The sequence below is a fragment of the Lutra lutra genome, chromosome 1, assembly GCF_902655055.1.
Source record: "Lutra lutra chromosome 1, mLutLut1.2, whole genome shotgun sequence".
Lineage (NCBI taxonomy): Eukaryota > Metazoa > Chordata > Mammalia > Carnivora > Mustelidae > Lutra > Lutra lutra.
This window is the reverse complement of record NC_062278.1, coordinates 2,011,776-2,025,166: the sequence shown is the minus strand read 5'-3', so window position 1 is coordinate 2,025,166 and position 13,391 is coordinate 2,011,776. Positions and strand designations below refer to the sequence as shown.

The 13,391-nt window shown below is 64.7% G+C and overlaps 1 protein-coding gene across 5 annotated transcripts; it reads right to left on the bottom strand.

The window, feature by feature from the left end:
- Positions 1-387: 387 nt before the first annotated feature.
- Positions 388-9,764, bottom strand: ICOSLG (inducible T cell costimulator ligand). Of its 5 annotated transcripts, none has more exons than XM_047718793.1 (7): positions 9,116-9,763; positions 6,946-6,986; positions 5,694-6,053; positions 4,942-5,235; positions 3,529-3,703; positions 3,002-3,033; positions 388-2,075 (listed from the first exon to the last, which is right to left on the bottom strand). In XM_047718793.1, the coding sequence occupies exons 1-7, from the start codon at positions 9,127-9,129 to the stop codon at positions 2,065-2,067; spliced, it is 927 nt and encodes a 308-aa protein (XP_047574749.1). In that variant the 5' UTR covers positions 9,130-9,763; the 3' UTR covers positions 388-2,064. The 5 variants fall into 5 exon arrangements, with proteins under 5 accessions (XP_047574749.1, XP_047574758.1, XP_047574721.1 ...); XM_047718765.1 differs by lacking the exon at positions 388-2,075 and adding an exon at positions 2,082-2,522 and having other exon boundaries at positions 9,116-9,764; XM_047718776.1 differs by lacking the exon at positions 388-2,075 and adding an exon at positions 2,082-2,522 and having other exon boundaries at positions 3,002-3,035; positions 3,531-3,700; positions 9,116-9,764.
- Between the last annotated feature and the right edge of the window lie 3,627 nt (positions 9,765-13,391).

The window sequence follows — 13,391 nt, the reverse complement described above, 5'->3', positions numbered from 1 at the left end:
TGGAAGGAGCCAGGCTGAACGGGAAGGAGCCCGATGGGAGACGTTCCCCAGCCTGGCCCCAGGAATCCCCTGTCCTACGCCACAGACAGCCATGGGCCAGGAGCCCCCATGTGGCAGGGGACAGGGGCCCCGTTCACTCTGCCTCCCAGGGCCAGGGGCCAGCGGAGGGCAGGGATTCTCGCTCCTGGACACTGACCCTCAGGGCGGGGAGCTTTTCTGTGGCGGCCATTCTGTACCCTCTCTCCCCATTAAAGGCCAGTGGCAACCCCACGCGTGACAACCAGACATGCCGCCAGACCTCGCCCAACGTCCCTGCGGGGCACGACACTCCCTAGGTCAGCGGGAAGGACAAGGCAGGCCGGCGGGGGAAGCCGCTGGACACAGACGCCGCTTTCATCTTATATTCTCATAAACCAGGTTTCCAGAAGCGGACGTGAGAACAGTGGTCTGCGACCCACCCACAGACGGTGATGTCCAGGCTGAAGGGCAAGGGGTCGCTGTACTTCCTCCCAGACCACACTGGGTCCTGCCCGGGGGGCGCCCCGCGAGTGGGGTCGGCTACAGGCTGCAGGGAGGGCGCCCGGGACTGGTGGCCGGCCCCGCACCCCCTCCCCGCACCCTGGCCGTCCTCGTGCTTCCGCTCTGGACGCCCCGGACCCCGTCCCCCTGCAGGGACTTGTCCCTTCTCATGCTTCACGCAGTCGGATGCTCACGGGTCTCGCCGCGCTCGCGTCAGAGCCGTGAGAGGAGTTCCAGGTACAGAAACAGACACGGACAGTTTCTCCTAGAAAGTGCTGGGCTCAGCTTCGCCCCGAGCCTGGCCCTCGTGTTTGTCCCAGTCCGGGTCCGGGTCTGGGGGCCCCTGACGCCGTCAGTGCTGAGTGACTGCAGGCGGGACGACAGGCTGCGTGTCCAGGGGCTGTGCACACCTGCGTCACCTGGCAGCCCCCTTCACAGAAGCTTCTGGAAGCACGAGCAGCTAGACTCATTCAGGGCCACAATATGTGAATGGCCAGAGCCGTGGGCCGCACGCCTCTGCGTGCCCTGCCAGGGCCCGGGGGGCTCCGAGGAGCCTGGCGTTTGTCCCTTCTGGGCGGGCCAGGGGTGACAGGTGCAGAGGGTGGCATGGAACTCACGCCACATTCTGACGCTAGGGGGACGCCCCCTCCATGCGTGTCGTGCTGCCACTGAGGGCCCTGGACGGACCCTGGCGAAGCCATGTCCCCCGGAGACGCGCGCTCCCTGTCCGGCCTGAGCGAGCTTCTGGGTTGTTCCCTTTGCACCCTTGGAGGCCGTGGCTCCTGCCAGGGCTGCCTGAGAGCAGACTATCTTCTCGAAAAATTCCACTGACTTTTTCGGAGGGAAATCCAGCTTTGGGCCAAAACAAACAAGATCGGGGTTTCTTCCCAGTGAGCATCTCAGAAGAACCCAAAGTCCCAGGAGTCTGTCAGGGGTTTTGCAGCACTGACCGTGACTGTGACCGGCATCCTGGACAGACACACACGTGCAGACACACGGCCCTGCGTCTCGGGGGGCGGGAGGGATACACGGGTGCCTCCGTGTCCCACAGACACCCCTGAGTCACCTTCACCCAGCAGGGCAGTCGCGGGAGAGCCCGCGCCCTCGCTCTTCCTCCTAAGTGAGACGCCCTCCGCCGGTCTCAGAAAAGCCACACTGCCCCCAACCCCCGTGGGTTTTGGATATAGAGGAGCCCCACGGGCTGCGGGGGTGGGTGGGGGAGGGAGCCATCGCGAAGCACCAGAGCTGGGGAGCCCGCCCACGTGGGGGCACGTGTGTCCCGCTGACTGGAGAGGTCCTTGTCCTCGTTCCGGGATCGGGATCGGGGAAGCCCCTGGAGCGCTCTCCCTGGGGTCAGGCAGGGGCCTGCGTGTCCCTTCCAGGCTGGAGAGGCCCCGAGTCCACGAAACCCCCTTGTTAATGGCGCCGGTGGGGGCAGATGGTCCCCCTTGGCCACCGGGCCTGCCACTTCTCAAGCGCCGTCCGCCGTCCCTCCTGGTGGCATTTCACAGCAGCCCTGTCCACCTCCCAGGCGGGGAGTTCACATCAGACACAGTCTTAGAAAGAAAAAGAAAGGAAGCGGAGTCACGGGACCGGCACCTGCTATCTTCTGGGGGAGGGAGGCAGACGGCTGACTTTTCTGGGGGGCTTAGAAGGGTGGAAACAAAGGGCGAAAACTTCGAAAACCCACGGACGGGATGCTTCCGTCCACCCTAAGAACAGGCAGGCCCTAAGGGTTTGGTGAGTTGCTGGTCTCGGGCTGTCGGACACAGGCTCACGTGGCCCCAGGACCACATCCCGGGCGCCCGCCTGTCAGCTGCTGGGAGCAGGGTCCCGGGACCAACGGGGCCCCCTGGGGGTTGCTGCATTTCATGCCCAGCCAGGGCCCGACCGGCCACAGGGCGGCCACAGGGCCGGACGGGCTCCCGGGACTCAGAGCAGGGGCTCACTTGCCGGGGCTGTCAAGTGCACACCGGCCCCTTGGCCCCCGCAGCCCGAGGCACCTGCGTGCGGGAGACGGAGGCTCTGTGGGTGGGTGTGTTCCCCACTCTGGGGGGGTCACCTCGACCTTGGCTCCCGGGACTGGGGAGCTCGCCTCGCACATGTAGCTACTCTCTGACAATGGGCTCGGTGTCTGGCCTCTTGTGGGCCCCATGGGGGGAGGGTGGGGAGGGCGGGGCGCCGGGGGGGGGAGGGTGAAGCTCGGGGGCTGTGCCCGGCGGTCACCATCCCAGGCTCTCTGCTGGCGTGTGTGTCTGGAAAATCCCGTCACCCAAGGTCAGCAAGGACGGATTACACGCCAGAGGGGGCAAGTGGGCAGCAGCTTCTCGAGGGGTTCCCGAGGGGTTCAGTGTGTCTCTGAAAACAGAAACATCTATCCCCTGGCCATCAAGTACAACTCGTGCCAAAGGCAGCCCCCAGCCGCCCACTCCCGTAACCCACACGCGCCCCCCGCAGGCCCCTGCCCTCGACACCCACTCACCAGGGAACGTCCGCTCTGGCTTTGCAGCCGGGCAAATGACGGAATTGGCCACGCGCGCACGGGAGGCCCCAGGGAAAGGCTCCAGCTTGGAACCAGCTTGTCCAGCAGTGACCCAGGCCCTCACCCCATGAAAGATCTGGAAGGTCCCCACCTTTGTCAGTATCTTAGGGGAAGCCCGCCGGCCTCTCCCCCCAGGGAAGACGTCCCTTGCCCCCCCCAGGGTCCTTCCTGGTTGACCCTTGGGGTGTGACTCCGTTCGTGTTCTGGGCTTTTCTGCGAGTTTTGCTGCTTGGTTTTAGAGGGTCAACACCCAGACTTCCTCCACCTGTCTTAACTGGCCAGAGTTCAGGACCGAAGGCAGCTTGTCTTCCACGGAAACGGACCCCGTCCTGACCTCTACGCTCAGAAGCAGCCACTCCCGCCCCACGCGAGGACACGGCCTCCTGCTGCACCCACACCTTGAACACGGCAGCTGGCTCATGCCGGCCCGAGAAGCACTCAGCCCCGAGCCCCGGCGCCCGGTCGCCTACCTGGTTGGAGACCCGCGGGGACATCGGCTCCTACACACCCAGCCGGTGGCCACGGCCACGGCCACGGCCACGCCCAGCACGGCCAGGGTGCTCAGCACCATCCCGTGCTCCCTCCTGCGGACGTCCGTGTGACTCCCTGTGTTGCCGGGTTCGGGGGTCGTGAACGTTTCTGCTGGAAGAGAAAAGGAACCCAAGAGTTAACGGGAACGGAGGAAAGGCAGGGCCTTCCGACCTTCCGACACAGCAAGAGGGGCCTGAGGGAGGTGCTGTTTTGGGGATGCTGAAACCCTGAGGCCGGTGAGGGAAGGGGTCCTGTCCCTCAGGGGAGCACCCCCGTCTTCCTGGGGGCACAGGTGGCCCTCCACACCCCCACCTGGGCCACGGGAGCCCCTGCAGCGCCCACACCTGGGCCGGAAGTGCTGATCCACTGGGTGTGGGCATGGGGAGCTTGTACGGGCTTCCAGCGGTCCCACAGCGCCAGAACTGACACCACTGCCTGGCGAACCTTCTGGTTTCCCTTCCACCCACCGCCCACGCTGCTCTGCGGGGAGAACGCGGCTCAGAGGCCGTGGTCAGAGGCGGGCTGTCTGGTGCTACCCTTGTCTTGGTCCGTTTGGGCTCAGAGACCGTGACCACAGAATCAAAAGGCTGTGCCCTGATTTCTGGAAGGAAAACAGTGGCCCTGCCACTGTTCCCGGGGGTCACGGCGTGCGCCCCACGCAGGCCCAGGCCCACACTCGGGAGGCTTGTGCGTGCTGTCACCCTCTGCTGGTACCATCTCGGATTCTCCCCATTCCTGCACAAGGAGCCCGGCCTTTCCCTCCACTTTGCACCAGGACCTGCAGGTTACCGGGGGCGGGGGGCGGTCCTGGGGCAGCATCACTTTCCTCTAGCAGGCAGGGCCCGCGGACCCCACTGCCAGCTGCTGGGAACCTGTCATCTCAATGTCATGACAGGGACACGCAGATGGAGAGCCTGGGGCCTCTAGTACCTGCCTGTACCCCGCACCCCAGCCCCCCACACCCCAAGCCAGCAGCCAGGCCCGGTTCCAGCAGCTGGAGCCCCAGCGTGGTGGCTCCAGCCTTCTGATGGGGCACAAGCTCATAGACGGAGCAGGCGTGAGCCTCGGTCCTGCTGCCGTCACTGCCCGGTCCTACACAGCCTCTTGGCCTCAGTCCCTCGTCCGTAAAGTGGGTCAGCGAAGCTGAGCCTGAGAGTGACCACTGAGTCAGGGCACGTGCCCTACGCGCCCAGCCCCGCTCCTGCCCTTCAATCTGCCTGTCACCTCTTCCCACTTCCAATCAGCTTTCGGAAGCCACAGCCAAGACCCCTTGCAGGGGCCGGTCCCCAAGTCACCACAGGCCCCCAGGCTCGGGCTGGCCTCAGCGCGCGGACCCCGGGGGACCTTACCTGTCTGGCACAGGCCCGTGAGGTTTTGGTGCAGAAGGACGTTCTCGATGCAGCAGCCGACGTTCACGCTGGGGGTCCGGCTGACCCGCAGGACGCTGACCACGTCGTACAAGCCGCGTGCGTTCAGGACAACCGTGCTGTTCTGCAGGCCCTCGGGCAGCACGCTGTTGTCCGTCTTGTTGATCCAGTACACGTTTGGTTTTGGATAGCCGTTCACCGACGTGCACGTGAACGTGAGCTCCTCGTCCTCGGAGGGGCCGTGTGGCGCGAGGACCACCGGCACGCTGTAGTTCGCTGCAGGGGAGGGGGTGGGAGGGGAGGGCGGCAGGGGCTGAAGGTCAGAAGCGGAAGGGCACACGGCCCTACTCCCGATGACACAGCCTGTCTGTCTGCTGCGCTGAGGTCCTAGGTCGGCCTGAACTGCCTTCCTACGTTCTCTCTCACTTAGTGCTTCACAGCACTCGTTCCTAATCTCGTTCAGAACCTCCAGTTGGAGCTGATTTGCAGAATTCCAGGCAAAGACGGAAGATTCAGGGTTCATGCGTGAGACCAGGTCAACTCAGGCTACAGGGGACTTCCTACGGGGCGGATGCGTTTTCAACCAGCTCGGCCCCACACCCGCTTAGACGCAGACCCGCCTGGAGACGTTAGGAGGCTCTTTACGGACGGAGATGAGCCCAGGACCGCGCCTTGTCCACGCGGGCTTGGGCGTAAGGCTGGGGTGGGTGGGCCACCGGCCTCCACGGTCTTACCTGCCACGTGCAGCGTCACCACCACGTCCAAGATCTTTTGTAACTGCAACGATTTCCTAAACACCAGGCAGCTGAACTTCTGTTCGTCGAGGGGGGTGACGTTGTAGAGACGCAAGGAGAAGTCGCCATGCTTCATGCTGTCCGGCGAGAGCCAGGCCCTGTCCCTGTAGCGGTTGTCCTCGAGGCCCGCCGAGCTGTTCCCCGACAGGTAGTAGGTCACGGTCGTCGGGTGGCCCACGGCGCCGATTTGCCAGTACACGTACAGGTCGTCGAGATCAAAAGTGGGGCTTTCGGGGAAGACGCAGCTGAGCTTGACGTCGCTGCCCACCAGCGCTCTGACTTCCTGCTCTCGAGTATCCGCTGGGATGGAAGAGGACGAAACTGACTTTCTGCACCTGATTTCTTGCCCACAAACTTACTCTACTGGGGGGACAGGAGGAGGATTTTTGGTCGCAAGACTCAAACACCACTTCTGACTCATTTCAGCAGAAACACGATGTGTTAATCAGGTGGCCGTAGGAATGGGAAAGCGCACTTAAAATTCAGGCATTTTTGGCAGGCACGTGGATTTCTATCCTTACAGGAGAGGCTAACGTCGGGAGAAGTGGGGGGACGGGGGACACCCAGAATTGCACTGCACTATTTCGGCTACTTCCAGGGTATTTCCAATTAATTAAAAATAAAATGTTCCTTTTTTTTTTTTCTTTTTCTAGTTCAGACATTTATAAGGAAACAGTTTCGCTTGACGCTCGCACTACATCAGGAAGGCTGACAGGCTGTTCCCAGGGTGGTGCAACGGAAACACCTGCCGGGCGAGCCATTGAGTCCCCGGCCCGCCACTCTCAGGGCTGGAAGGCTTGGCGAGCCCTCGGCCTTCCACGTTTTGCCGAACCCTGTTCCTTGCTTTTCTGCATGGTGGCGGCTTTGCAAATTCCTGGGGGCCAACTGGGGCGAAGGGGTCAGGAGAAAGAGGGGGCCCAGCTCATCAGGGAGCAGAGGGACTGAAACATGGAGAACGAGCTGCCTTCTACCTCCGTGAAACGCGAACTCAAACAAGGACTCCGGGGCCTGCACAAGCGGCCCCCGTCGTGGCCTTTGGTTTGCTCATTACCCAAACCCCGGACTCAGCTTCCTCGCGGGGGACCCCAGAGGGGCAAGAGGGCCGTAGGACCCTGTGGACACCCGCAAGCACAGGACACCTGCACCCACAGCCTCCCTGCTCCGCAGGAGGGCAGAGCCCCCCCGGACCTACCGGCTTGCAGGGCCCCGAGCAGCAGCAGGAGCAGTCCAGGACTGGAAAGAAACAACCAGAAAGGCGGGTGAGCTGCTGCTCCTTCCAGACAGGGCACACTGCTCCTCGCGGCGGGAGTGGTCGTGCCCAGGGAGAGATGTGACCACACGCACGGCCTCAGCCCGTCCGGTGGCTCCTGGGTGGTGGGGCGACTCTGCTGGTGGGGCGGTCAGGGCCACCCCCGGCAGTGCCGCCAGTCCTGAGCCACCCGCCAGCTCCCCCATGCCAACGGTGTGATCACAGGGAAGGTGGGAGCCTCCCCAAGGTCACAGCCCTCCGCCCTCCGCCCGCTGCGGGCCTGGCCTTTGCTGTGGATGGATTCCAAGAAACTACATGAAATCAGAAAAGTGTACTTTGAAGGGATTTGTAGCAGAGCTACATTTACGTTTGGGGGCACAGAGGGGTGCCTGGGTGGCTCAGTGGGTGAAGCGCCAACTCTTGGTTTCTGCTCAAGTCATGACCTCAGGGTCAAGTTCCGGGTCCGGCTCCCCGCGCCACGGACAGTCTGCTCACGGACTCTCCCTCTCTCTCTGCCCCTCCCACTGGTTCTCTCTCTCTCTCTCTCTCTCTCTGAAATAAATAAATAAATCTTAAAAAAAGAAGTTTGGGACACAGAGAGGATCTAACGTGGCCAAGAGCAACGGCCGCTGAACCTCCGGGGAGCCCACGGGAGGAAAGGAACGCGGTCATTCTGAAACCAGAAACCAGATCTGAAGGCTCCTCAGAGCGGGCAGGCCGCTCGCCGGCCAAGGGCCAGCAAATCCCTCTGGGGACTTCCCAGACTCCTTGAAGCAGACCTTGGACTTGGGAGACTCCACACCCCGCATGCCTCCGTCCCCACCACCCCATCCTGCAGCCTCCCAGGATCCTGCGTCCGCTGTGTGAGTTCTGGACCTGAAGGCACCCCCGCCCCGCCCCGCCCCCAACAGCTGTCATCTGAGTGGGCATGGCGGCCTGTGCCTTGCGGGGACGTTCCGGCATGCACTGCTGTCCTGCCAAGCCAGACCCTGGGCCACCATGGGCTCCCCCACACCCTACAGAAGTCGCAGCCTGTTGGGATCACCATTCCAGCTTGTAAGGACAACTTCCAGACCTCCCTGTCCAGCCCCCTTCCCTGGAGCCAGAGCTGCCTTGTAAGCCACAAGGCTGTGAAAACCCCTTGGTGACTCCCCACGGGAGACCCACAGTCTCCCACAGTGCCCATCAGACCCCCCTTCTGTGCTGAGGGTCCAGGGGACATACGCCTGCTAGGGCGTCATTGGGTTATCTGGGGGCTCTCTGGGGGCGTGCACATGAGCACATGCTCTGGGTTCTGGCCAGAGAGACAGGTTTGCCTTCTCCCTGGTGCTCCCTGGGCCCACTTCTTGGGCCCTCCTAGGCCTCTGCTGTTCCACCTGGGCCCCAGGCCAAGCCCCCAGGCTCTGGAGTATGGGTGACTGTGACATTCAAGGACCTACATTTATAACAGGGAAGGCTGGGTGTCAGCACCCAGGTGTCACTGCCACACCAGCTTATCAAGGGGTGCACAGCCTGCCGACCCCACGACTCCACCCAAAGTGGGTATCCTGGCAAAAAGCTGGGAGCAAAGCTGGCATCCGCGTCTTCCCACGAGCAGGGACCAGGAGTGATGGGCAGGCCTGAGCCCATCCTCCCCCCGGATCGGCTGATGGGGGCAGGGATCCTAGGTGTGTGGGGGAGGACATGGCACCAGCCAGTGGGCACCAGCTGTTCTTGGAGAGTGATTCTGGCGCTTCGAGGTCAATGCGTGCCTCTGGGCAATCTGCTGTGGGTGGCCAAGCCAGGGTCTGGGCGCCGGGCCTCGGGGACACTTGTCCGCTAGTCCGCTGCAGGCTGCTCTCCTTCCAGCTTTCGCTCTCACCCTTCCTTCGCGGGACCCGCCTCCAAGTACACCCACGCGCTGCCCTGCGTCCTCCGCCACCTGCCCCACCCCTGGGAGGACGCCACCCGCCCGCAGGTAGGGGCTCCGGATGCCGCCTGGCGCCCAGGGACCGACCCTCCCACGGATTCCGCCCGGGCCACCAGGTGAGCGGTGTCCTATCGGACGACCTCGGGAGCCTGCTCCCCGCCCCCGCGGCGCCCCCAGCTCCTTCCCCGGCACCCGCACACGCACCTTCTCAGCCGCATGGTGGGGGCGGGACCTCGGGTCGCGGGAGCCCTCGGAGCCGGAGAGACCTCAGGCGGCGGGAGACCCCGGAGCGCGGGAGACCTCAGGCCGCGGGAGCCCTCGGAGCTCGGGAGACCTCCGAGCGCGAGAATCCTCAGACCTCGGGAGCTCTTGGGGCGCCGGAGCCCAGTTGAGCCTCCGCGTCCCGCGCCTCCGAGGCTCTGAGCGCTTCGCCAGCCGGGGCTCTGAGTGCCTACCCTGGCCCCGCCCGGCCTCGCCTCTGATCCCACCCCTGCCCCGTCCGGCTCACGAGGGGGGAGGGCGGGGCTAGCGGGACGGAAGCTCGGCCACAGGCCCGGCGAGGTAGCCTCCCCGCAGGGACGCCGCGCGGGGACCAGGGCGCCGAAGGTGTCCCGGGGAGTTGGGTGCGGCAGGGTGCTGGTGCGCGTTCCCGGGCGGGAGGACGGCCGAGGGCTCTGCGGGAGGCTTGCCAGGCTGGAGGGGCCGTGGGAGGCCACGTGCTGTCCCCCGTGTCGCACAGACCGTCCGCGCCCCCAAGCGCCTACCGCGCCCCCCCCCCGCCCCAGGAGCCGGCGCTTCCCGGCCCGAGGCTGGGCTGGGCTGAGTGCCCGCCGGCCTCCCCCCTGCCCTCCCTCTCACCCACGGGAGTCCGGACCTCCAAGTCTTAGGGGAAGTGAGAGCCCTGCGGCCGTTTAAGAACGGGTGAATGAACGGACGGGAGGCGGGAGGGCAGGCGGGCTCTCCTCTCCAGTCCAGAGCTAGGTCCAGGAGATCCGCCCCCAGCTTCGCCCCCGATCCTTTGGGGGGTCCTGCGCCACACGCCACAGCATGTGTGGCTGGTAAAGGCTCTGAGGGGCCCGCTGCGTGGAAACCAGTTCCCGTCTCCTCCTCCAAGGCCGTGGCTCTCTTTTTCTGGTCTGGAAAGGGCCCTCAGCTCCCTTCCCCACCCTGCCCAGCGCCCTTGGCCTGCACTGCGCGGCCAGGCCGGGTGAGTCACTGTTCCACCACGTCCCGAGCAGGCCAGGTACGAGCCAGGGAGGTAGGCGGGGCCGCAAGGGAATGGGGTGTCCTTCCTGCAGAGGCGGCCCCTGGAGAGGCCTGGGATCCCAGGCGCCCCACCTCTGGTGTCCGGGGAGCTGGCAGGAGCAGTGCGTCCTCACCCAGTCCCCGGACCCTCTCCAAGTCCGCTTCCCAGGCTGATGGGGAGGCAGAGGCCGGCGCAGGAGAAGGCAGGGTATAAGCGAGGGCCAAGCAAGGAGGGCTCCCCCGACCCCAGCCACCTCTAGCAGGCTGCCTGCCCCTCAGCAAAGACTAGCGCGCACCTACTGCAGGCCAGGGCCTCTGTGGGCGCGAGGGGTCCACTCCGAAAACACAATCTGTGCTCCGTGGAAGTGATCATTCCCGTGCAAACGGGAGCGGAAGCGGGGGTGGGGGGGGGGCGGGGTGGCCGGACGAGGGGCCGCCGAGCAGGGCGCGCAGGGAGGGGCGGGACCTGCAGGTGAAACCCGGGCGGGGATCGCGGGCGGAGAGCTCCGGGGCTTCCCCCCTTCCCGGGAGGCTAGGCCCTTAGGGTGTACGATTTCGCCGGGGCAAGCGGGACTCCCTCCCCTTTAGTCGGGGAGGGCACGGCCAGGGGGCCAGGAGGGGACTCCGTTCACGTGTCCAGTGGGGGCACCGGCCGTCTGAACTTGGGGCGCCGTGAAGGGGGCGGGAGGCGGGGACCCAGAGGAAAGGTTAAAATCCGGCTAGGAGAGCACCGTGTGGGCGTGAACCGGCTCCCGCAGGGGCTCGGGACGCTGCCTACTCCCGGGCCGGAACGGAAAACGGAAGACGTTGCCGTCCTAGGCCGCAGTTTGAACAAATGTAGCGGGGGACGCTTGGGGGAGGGGCTCCGGGTCAGGCCCGGTGGGCCTGGAAGGAGACGCGATGTTGGTGGCCTGGCTGCCCCCGGGGCTGGCGGCGTTGGCAGCGGAGAGCCCGTCCGGGGGGCCCCGCCCCGGCCAAATCCGCAGGAGAAGCGCGTCAGCGGCCGCCGGACACCTCCACCTCCCAGCCCTCTGGGGTCCCGCCCCGCGAGCAAATCCCGGGGCTCCCTCTGACTGGGGGGGGCTACGCTGCGCTGATTGGCCGACGCCTGGGCAGCGCTCCGCCTCCGGAGGCCCCCGCGGGGAGCCCACGTGGCCCGTGGGCGGGGCTAGGGGAGGGGCTAAGGGAGGGGCGGACCCCAAGTGCGAGGGGCTTTTAGGCGCTGGGAAGGGTGCGCAGTCGGTGGGTCCCGAAGCGCGACGCAGCCCGGGCCTGCTCCAGGGCAGCGGGGAGGGAGGGGCGAGGGGCTCGAAGGGGTAACCTGGGGGGCTGAGGGGCGCTGCGCTGCCACCGGTCCCGTCAGGAATGAGGGCTGGGACGCAGCCCAGGGGCTGTTTGTTGAGGGGACTTCTAGCCAGTCGGGCCGTGGGGGAAGGGACGCCTTGGCTTGGTACATGCATGCTGGTTCCAGTCCCCGCGGCTTCCCAGGAGCTGTGTGACCTCGGTCACTCGTGTGACCAAGTGGGAACAGTCAAAGAGCAGCGGGTTCCCGTGCGGGGCTTGTGAGCTGACACAGGGAACGTTCGCACTGACACTGGCGCCTGGGTCACAAACAGTTATTTTATGGAAAAGCAGACCAGCAGCCCTCGGGGCTCCCCGACGTTGGCAGGTTTTCGTTTCTTCCCCTTCAGGGCGACCATGTTTCCCAGGCGGTCAGAGGCTGCAGAGGGAGAATCTGCTGGAGGAGCATCTAGGCGGCCCTGGGCACCAAGCGGGTCGGTGCTGGAGCTGGGGATCAAGGTCTCCACTGTGGGAAGGGGCAGCATGCACTTGGATGCTGAGACCCAGGCTTCCCCCTCAGCCGTCCTGAGCAGCTCCCTGGGGGTCGGCACAGCCTGGACATGGGGGCAGCCCTCAAGCGGGGTCCCTGGTCCAGGGAGCCCATCTTTTCTCCAGCGGGTGTGCCTGTTTCCTGGGGAAGCCGGATGTCAGCACCACAAGCTTGACATCTCAAAGCAACAGAAATGCATGGTCTGCGAGTTCGAGTTCGGGAGGCTGCTGCCTGGATTCGCAGCTCCTCTGGGGTCTCTGGGCGAGGCGTCTGCTGTCTTCTGCTCCTGGTGGCCCCAGGCTCTCTTGGCTTCTCTGTCTCCAGGGTCATGACCTTCCCTGTACCAGGTCAGGTCTCCCTCTGCCTCCTCTGACAAGGACCTTCGTGATCACATTTAGGGGCTCCCCAGGGTAATCCCGGACAATCTTCCCATCTGATGTCACCGTATCGACAGCATCCTTTCTGGCCACAGAAGGTGACATTCACAAGCTCCAGGGATCAGGACAGGGACACCTTTTGGGGTCTGTGGGTGGAATTAAATACTTGGAGACTCTCAAGGCATTTGAGAACAGGGGCAGCTCTGGGCCCCTCCTGGGGTGCGGTCACGGTCTGGCCCAGAGCTTGGCGTCGATCCCAGGAACCTCGGATCACGGACTGAGCCACTTGGGCACCTCTGACCTCGATTTCATTACTCATCTTGCTAAATTCGCCCCTGGCCCCTAGACCTGGGACCCCAAAGCCCAGGGACTATCCTGTCCACCCATGAGAGAGGGTTTATGTGGACTCAGGGAGGACTTCTGAATTAGTCAGGCTTCTCTACAACCGATGGCAAGGATGGGCTTGCAGAACTACCGAGGCTCGATAAATCCGAAATGTGGGGGGCGCGCTGGGTGGCCAGAGACCCGGGGAGGAGGGGTCACCAGAGTCCACAGGCCGTCTGCCGGAGAGGGCCCTGCTCAGAGGTGAGCCTGTTCCCTCAGACCTTCTCGGCTGGGCAGAGGCCCTCTGTCTCTGGCCCCTGGGCCGTTGTAACAAGATAGGACACACTGGTGGCTCCTGAACGGTGGAGATGTGTGGCCCACAGCTCCAGAGGCTGCAAGTCCCAGGCCTGGGGCCGGCTGAGCGGGTGACAGTCCTCCTCCTGGCCACACACCTGTTGCGCACCCTCACGTGGCATCCCCATGTGGCATCTCCTTACGGCACGAGGGGCAAGGAACCACTCTGGGCCTCTTCGATGAGGGCACTCGTCCCATTCCCGAGTCACCTCCCCAAACAAGTCCTGACACCACCGTCCTGGGGGTTCGGACTTCAGCGTACGACTTGGGGGGGCGTGGCACAGACCTGCAGACCGACTGCCCTCACGTCGTGGAAGGTCATCTGCTCCATTCCGGGCCCACCAATTTA

Bases quoted from the DNA above. Each gene is read 5' to 3' on its own strand.
- ICOSLG (XM_047718765.1), bottom strand. The intron at 6,054-6,945 runs GTAGGTCCGGGG...CTTCCATCCCAG, and splicing joins GCTCGGGGCCCTGCAAGCCG to CGGATACTCGAGAGCAGGAA. The intron at 5,236-5,693 runs GTAAGACCGTGG...CCTCCCCTGCAG, and splicing joins GGTGACGCTGCACGTGGCAG to CGAACTACAGCGTGCCGGTG.